At 42.8% G+C, this 8,360-nt stretch overlaps 1 protein-coding gene across 1 annotated transcript in view; it reads right to left on the bottom strand.

Annotated features, from left to right (window-relative positions):
- The window catches only part of GUCY1A2 (guanylate cyclase 1 soluble subunit alpha 2), a 279,157-nt gene extending 274,463 nt beyond the window's left edge, over positions 1-4,694 (bottom strand). The window contains exons 1-2 of the mRNA XM_006098838.3: positions 4,569-4,694; positions 697-1,242 (exon numbers count right to left, since the gene is read on the bottom strand). Coding sequence (XP_006098900.1) covers positions 697-1,242; positions 4,569-4,694 — 672 coding nt within the window. The remainder of the gene's footprint in view (positions 1-696; positions 1,243-4,568) is intronic.
- Positions 4,695-8,360: the final 3,666 nt, after the last annotated feature.

The following is an 8,360-nucleotide window of genomic DNA, read 5'->3' as shown; positions in this document are numbered from 1 at the left end:
CTGGAGTCCGGCCTTCGGCGGTCGGCGCACGGATTGGGCTGGGGGGCTGCCGTCAGACTGCGATATCAGCTCGCGGGGGCGCCGCCTCAGCGCCCCGCCTCGGGCGCCTCGCCGTGCGCCGCGCTCCGGCTCGCGGAGAGCCCCCCGAGTGTGTGAGCGCGCGGCGCGGCTGGCGGGGAGGGCTGCGGCCCGTGCGTCCCGGAGGCAGAGGCTGCCACCGCCCGCGCGCCCCGCTCGCCCCCCTTCCCCTCTCCTCCCGCCTCTCTCCTCGCAGCCCGCCCCCCTCCGTCTCTCTCGATCCACCACCCCCCGAGCCTCCCTCCGCCTGGATCACGTGTCGCCATCGCACTCATGGGGAGTCTCTGCCTTGCCTGTCGCCACGTTTCAGGAGCAGCAAGGACACTTGGCGGCCGTCCTCCGTGCGCCCTCCCCGCTCCCACCGTCTCCTCCTCCGGGGAGTGCACCGTCGTTCGGGTCAGACCACAGGCCCTCGCCCCCAACGCCTACCCCTCGCCCGCGGAGGCGGCGGCTGGGGCGCAGAGAGGAGGGGATCCTCGCAGGGAAAGCCCGAGCGCGCCAAGTGGGGGTTGAGGTCCATCTTTGCCCTTTCCCGCCTTCCTGGGACTTTATTTAGGAAGTTCTGAGCTGGGGAAAGGCCGGGCGGGCCAGCCCACCCATTCGGGAGGAGACGCTCACGAGGAGGAGGGAAGGGGCCACATGTTGGCACCTGTTCTGCCGAAGCAGCTCGCGGGGACCGCGCTCGCCGCCACGGAGGCCGCGTGGCTCGGAGCGAGCCCAGGGCGGGCGGCGCTGAACGAGGACGGCGTCCGCTCGGCTCGGCCGAGAGCGCGGCGGCGGAGCGTCGGGCCGCCGGGCGCGCGGGGCTCCCGGCTCCGACTCCCGGCTCCCGGCTCCCGGCTCCCGCTGGTGCTGGACAGCTCCGCGTGCCACCTGCGGCCGCGTCAGCTGCGGCTCGGGCTGGGGGGCAGTTCTGCAGACTCCACCACCTAGGACCGGGCTAGGGGGATCCCGGAGAGTGATCCCATGCCCCTCCTTCTCCAGGCTCTTAGCGCCAAATACACGATCTGTTTGCACTTGGCTGCACTTGCTGCCCGGAAAGCTAAGGGGAGTGGGAGAAAGGCTTTCCAAGCCCAAGGAGAGAAGCGTCACCGCGCGAGCAGAGCTCTTGCTGAGAGTTTGTGGTGGAACTGCTTCATTGCAGACCAGCAGCCGCTCCAAGCACTGCTTTGGCTCCAGAAAAGCTTCAGACTTGTTCTGACATTGGGGGCGGGGGGGGGGGAGCGGGGGCAGATAAGACTGTCCTGGAAGAGGGGTCCTAGGCTGTGCTTCCCTCCGCAACAAAGCAGATGAGCACCCTCCCCACCTTTCCCTTCCCGGGAAAGTAAAGTTCAGGGCTCAGGCTTTAGCCCCCTAATGACACTAAGGCCAAAGCCTTTTGTTTTGTTTTGTTGTTTTGTTTTGTTAAGGACCGGTCCTTCCAAGGTGAAGGCAGATGGCTTTGTGGATTGTATTTAAGGAAAAAAAACAAAACACACATAGCTGTGCTCTTACCCCAACCCCAATTTGCTTTTAACTCTAAACCTTCCCAAATATTTATGAGGGCCCAAATAAATATGAATGCTTTTTGAGATTTCCTTTTATATGATGGATAAATACACTCAAATTGATGCAGAGATGTGCCTGATTCTTAGATTTTAAATAGGAGTTAAAGACATGAAAAACGTGGCCCTGGCCAGTGTGGCTCCGTTGGAACCCTGTCCAGTACACCTAAAGGTTCCATTACCTAAGTTTCAGGTTCGTCCCAGTAGTGGCCTCTAAGGAAAGCAACAAATTGACATTTCTTTCTCACATCTAACTCTCTCTCTCTCTCTCTCTCTCTCTCTCTCTCTCCTCTCTTTTTCTCTCCCTTACTCTCTCTCTAAAATCAATAAACATATACTTGGATGAGGATTGAAAAAAATCTCTTTAAAAATGCTACACTTAAATATATATATGAATATATATAGTCTTTTCTCAGCCTGCTGAGTAAGTTGCTAACTGCATAGTTTCTCCTCTAGAGAGGAAATTCGGGACTCTCTTCTAAAATTGCTATTTATTATTATTATTATTATTATTATCATTGTGTGATTATCTGCTATTGATTTCCCCATTACATCTATATGCATTTGTTTCCCCTGGAAATCAGACACAATTATACTTTTTATCATAAAGAATAGTAGTCAATTCTTGTTTCACTGGCCTTTTTTTTTCTGAAATACAAAGGATGGTTCTTTTGAAAATTACACAATTCCAACTTTGGGAAAACTGTCTCAAATTCTTGCTGTGCAGTATTGATCATGGCATAATAAGTTGGAGTTCTTGGTTCTTGTCTTAGTAATGATGGTGTAATTGTCAAGTGCTTTATAGTCACACAACTTTACAGCTTCTATTAAGGGTACTAAATAGCATTAGGCCCTTCACATTCTTTTAATAAACCTGCTAATACAGCCCTAGCTGGTTTGGCTCAGTGGGTAGAGTGTTGGCCTGTGGACTGAATGGTCCCAGGTTTGATCCGGTCAAGGGCACATGTGTGGGTTGTGGGCTCAAACCCAATAGGGGGTGTGCAGAAGGCAGACCATCAATGATTCTCATCATTGATGTTTCTATCTCTCCCTCTCCCTTCCTCTCTGAAATCAATAAAATATGTTTTTTTAAAAAAACTGCTAACACACACACACACACACACACACACACACACACTGTTCTGTGTGGTTACGGTAAATAACCTTTACATTGAACTTAAAACCCCAACTTTTTCTAATCGTTCTGACTCTTGTCTCCAAGTCAAAATGACTGAGTGCTGAGCAATGAGTACAATTTGTTCCTAAAATTTACAAGAGGCCCCCAGAGTCTTCCTGTTTACACTGGAGGTTTATTGCCAGAAAGAACTCTGAACCTACCGGACGTTTTTGCCTCGTGTGAACCATTTGAATCAAAGACTCGTTATAGCATCTCGCCAAGTGAAGTGGTCCTAGAGCTTTCTGTAGGAATTAGCCTGTCTTTGATCATGATCTTCCCACTGAATTTTTAAACTATAAATAAACGGAGGCCTAGCGAGAGACAGTCCATCGTCTGCATTCAGGGTTGCCAGGGCTTCCTTTGTGTTTTCGCTCAGGAGCGGGGTCAAAGGCTCTTGATAGGAAGAGCGCTGTGTTCTATATTTGAATTAACGTTTTTAAAGGGAGACAATGGGAGTAACCTATGCTCCATTTAAAAAAAAAAATGTGTAAGCCTTGGAGCTAGTAAAAGGAATCCAAACACTCTAGGAAAATGAAGTTTCTGCTGGGATGTTAGAAAAAGAAACTTGCCTATGCATGCCCACAAGCCCATTTCTGCTGTAGGTATTGTGCTTCAATGCATTCCTTAAAGCCCACTCCCGATGTACTTGGTTTGCCTGTGAAGTTGGCGAGGGCACCTGAGAACTCACTTCAGATTGATCACGCATTGGGAAGGACTCCTTCAGAGAGTAGTTCCTCCACCTTAATAAAGAGGGTGACTGCTTCCCCTGTAAACATAAAACATCGGTTGTTGTGTGTGCCTTACCTTCACATACAGCATTGCTATTTATGAACTCCTGCCCCTTACTTCGGCTTGTTTAATTTGTTTTTCATTCTTCCCAGAGAAGTAGTTAGGGAAAATTCACCTCTGTCAAATTCAAGTAAAAACTACAAGCAGTCCTCACTCCCCAAATTCTTTACAAATTCAGAGTTCTGCACTCTTTCCTAACTTGTTTCCATCCACCTAAGTCTCCAGCAGGAAAACCTGCAACATCTGATAAGCGCACTTTAGAACGGAGTTCTTGCCTGATGTCATGAGCATGAGGGACTCTCCTCCTAGTCAATCTTTGCATAAACCTGGCAACTCACAGGAGCTGTACGTGTGACATTAAAGCAAGTTCTTCTAAAGAAATATAATAGCTGGTGATCTCTTAACAAGGGCAAGTTTTTCTGGATCCCTAACCTAGAAATGAACACACATGCACCTACTCCTCCCCTGCCGGTTAATCCTATGTCCGTGTTTCCTGGAGATCTTTCTATGCCTCCCACTTTCTCATATTCTCTATTTAAAACAGGTCAAACCTACTTTCTCAGTGAGAGATTGTGAACACATAAGGGTAGATATACTGTACTTTATATTCTTGTATAATTTTGTAAGGAAAACTTAATAGTAAAGAAAATATCAAAATGAGAAGAATCAACTATTTTGTTCATATATAAAGGGGCACCTGAAAGATAATGCAACTCATCATTCATGGTTATATTTCATTACAAAACCATCCTGAAGGGACCAGGGACTTGTTAATCAAAACAAGAGTTGGGAGGGGCAAGGAGGAAATAGAGAAAAACAATAAAGTCAGTGCAACACTTGGTAGACTTTGTACGAGAAAGATCCTTGTGAATTAGTGGAGGGCTGCCTTGTTTTGAGGCCACCATGTCCAAGAAAGCAAGAAAGAGGGACAGTAGTCAGCATCTTTTGGTGCCTTTGGCAGACAATACTCTCTTCCTTACCTGACTTGAAGTGGCCATAAGTGGCTTTGCAATCTCAGCCACGCACTGCAGAAATCCATCCTCCTCCTCTGAGAGACTCTGTAAGTCAATGCCACCTACTGTTCCCAACTTTTTTGTCTTCAGCATCATTAGCTCTCTACACACTTTTTTGAAGTTAGGATTCTTTTTCAGGTATTAGGTGGAGATTAAATGGGAAGATTACTGTGCCTGTCTCTGTGCACAGTGTTGTCTTTATGTGTCTAATAATAGCCATGTTCTGTCATGTGGTCCACTGTAGCCTTTAATAATTTTCCTAAATACTTCTTTCCACTCAAACCCTTTGCTTTCCAATTTATTTCCAAACCTTTGCCTTCCAAATCTATTTAAGTAAAAGTAACATTTGTTGAGAAATCTAGTATGGATGAGGGCCTGTTTACTTGTTGCTTCATTTAATATTTACATTGCCATAATAGGTTGTATTTTTCCAATTTTGCAAATATGAAAAGTCTTGCACAAAGATTTAAAATGCCTTCCCCGAGGTCATGAAGCTGATAAATATTAGTCAGAATTCCAGGCCTGACTCCTAAGTCCATGTTATTTCCTTTGAAACATGCTTCCTGCCTGCCTCTTGTAATTGTCCTCAAATGTCCTAAAAACAGAGAAGAAACAAGAGCTGATTAATTAACTTCAGCTGTTTATTGCATTGCCAATAAATATTGCACACACAAGTAACATATTGGAATTATTCCCTGGAGCACAATGGCATTGGAAAATCCCTGGTCTGTGCAGAAGCTCTACTTGGTAGTAGATGCTCTGCTAATAACTGGCCACAAGATCAAAAGCAAGTTACCTAAGCAAGTTACCTAACCTCTTTGGGGCACAGACCCCTCATCTCTCATTTAAAAGGGTTGGCTATCACCAATCCCCAATATTTTATAAGTTTTCTATTTGGGGAGTTATCCATTTTCTTTCAGACATAGTTTGTGTCTAGAAAAATGTCCCCTTGCACATTGCAAGGTGAGCTTCTCTTTTTTCTCCCTGTCCTTTCTGAGAATGCAATTCCCCTGCAAATCCCTTCCATAGCCGCCTAAAGTCTTTTGCTTAGATGAAGCTACCATGAACATGGCCCACAGAATTAAATGGATCAAAAAGAAAAATTTCAACCCAATTGTATTTGGTTAGATGTTCAGCATCTCCCTGTCTTTTCATAACCTAATTCTTCTGTCTGCTTTATTATATTATAGAAAAGAATTCTATCCTCCTGTCTGCAACTTACTGAGCTTGACAGTGAACAATAATAAGCATGAAATATCGATAAGTGTCTTGATGTAACCTTGTTGATGTTAATAGACATTTACTTACCTATTTTCAATTTGTCACCAGTATGCAATCTATTATTTAATCATTATTTTAAAATAAAGAATCTATTTTTAAAATTCAATTTTAACACAAACATTGGAATTCTTAAAAGTATTAACATTAAGAATACAATGTTGTACCCTTGTCACTAGATATAAAATAAACATTAACCAAATGTTCCTAATCATGATTAAGTGGCAATGTACTCACATCCCTTAAAATAATTAATAGGAAAATTTTTCTGTGTAAGAAATTAAAAAACAAATTACAATTTATACTCATGCTGTAATCACTTCTGGAAAAACTTTCAATGTGGATATTGAAATGAGTGGCTTCAGCAATAAATAGATTAGTTCAAGCTTAAAAACACAAGTGTGTGCTAAAATAAATCCGAAACATTTCTCCACCAAAAGATGTGAAACCTTGAAGATAAAACATGTTTACCCATTCCTCTCAGTTCTCCTTACAGTGAGCAAAATGGTCATAAAGTTCTCTTGGTATACAAAAATGGACAGGCATCTGTACCACCACTGGGTACAGATGGTGGGAAATGCTCCATCTCTACAATTTGCACAGGATCTTATTGGGGCCACATACTAGTAAGTAGAGGAATCCTTGCTTCCTAATGAGCAGCATGTACCTATGTAGACAGCCCTCCCAAAGCCCAAGTCCTCTAACCCAGCTGCCAACAGGGACTCTGTGTTTCCCTGCGGGTTATGCAAACATAAACTGCACGTGTGTCTGCTCCATCCGTTAAGGTTTTTGCACTTTTATCTCAGAGAAGAAAATTCCCACATTTTCTTGGTTTTCAGGTTTTCTAACTAATTTTTAACAGCACCCTTAGCCAAGAGAAATACCTAACAATTCCATGTACATGGTGGTTGCGCCCACATAATTTAATATGCATTTATGTATATCCTAACAACTTAGTAGCATTTGAAAATACAGGTAAAGTGGAAAATAATATTGTATTTAATTCTTAAATAATTGGAACTGTTTGATTAGTTATTTTAACTAAATAAGTTGGGTACTGCACAGCTTCACAAACCTTGGGATGAAATTAGACATTGCCACCTTCATTTTCTGTTCCACGTTGATTTTCCTGTAGCTCTTGCTTTTTACTGTAATAACTTCCCAATACCCACCTTCACAAATGTATGAAGTAATTGAAAACGTAGCACAGTCGAATGTTAAAGCTATAAACTGCGCCATGCTAAGAATTTGCTCAGTTTTCAACAGATGCTCAGTAATGCTGCGTTTCCCTCAGATTTCTAAACCATCCCTCCTGTGCAGTCACTCCAGCACCAGGGCCGGCTGGTGCATTATTTGGGGAACCGTGACTCTGGTTGCTCCGCCCTCCCCAGGTTCTCAGAAATGCTTGTCTTTTATCTTGATTACAGACTCTAAATGAGCAAATAGACAATAAGAGCTTACAAATGTAAAATGAAAATTAGGCACCTTACTGTCATTTTCTGTTATAATAAATTTGTGTACAGAATGTTACCTTAAGTGTGGTTTATGTGTAGTACATTGTTCTGTAGTTTACAAATGCATAAAGTTTCAATTTGTTAATTATCTACCAACTAAGCTTTGAATATATAATAAGAAACAAAATAATTTAGAAAGACACAAAATATTTGCTCTTGACCTTTCTTATTCATATAATCTTTTTACCAAAGATTGTATATGCTGATAGTTTAGCAGAACAATATTACCTCATGCAATATTTTTAAAAGATTTTTATGTGGTTTTTTTAAAACTGACCCTGAAACCTTGATAACTATTCTTTGTTTGAAAATAACAAGAAAGGCAAGGGTAGGACTCATTATTACCTATGATTTCTACTTTCAAGCAGGGAAAAGAAGGTACCTTATTGCATTTTGTTGATAGAGAAGCAAAGGCATCCAAAGATTGAGGAACCTGTCCATGGTCCATTGGCACATAGTTAATCACAGCTGGGCCCTTAGCACTGCAAAATCTCATTCCATAGTTCTATTTTAGAAGCCTGTCTCTAAGAAAGACTATCCCTTGGGGAGGGAAGAAAAGTCTAACTCATTATTTGTAGAAAATATCATTTGAGTTATTTTCTTAGGTAGTAAAAATAGATTTTTATTGATCCAGTTACACATACTCGTTGTGGCTAATTTAATTCGTCCATATCCATTCATCTCAACACATATGTGTGCGACTGAAAGATTGGTGTTAAACCAAGCACAAGTGGATATTATAAAGATCAGATATGGTCCCGGCCTTTGGAAAAGTTACACTCTAATAACCATAAGAGAACTTAAATAATATCAGAAATTAAATAGCATTACAAAATAGTACCAGATCATAGGTCATATGGAAAATAAGTATTATAATATTTTTAAAAAATAGATGAACTTCAGATTCTCCTTATTAAGAAAATGGAACTTGAATTGGTCTTTGAAAAATGAGTAAAATTTGAATGGA

This window comes from Myotis lucifugus, unplaced genomic scaffold (genome assembly GCF_000147115.1).
Source record: "Myotis lucifugus unplaced genomic scaffold, Myoluc2.0 scaffold_248, whole genome shotgun sequence".
Lineage (NCBI taxonomy): Eukaryota > Metazoa > Chordata > Mammalia > Chiroptera > Vespertilionidae > Myotis > Myotis lucifugus.
The sequence above is the reverse complement of the archived record's forward strand: the minus strand, read 5'-3'. Positions and strand labels throughout refer to the sequence as shown.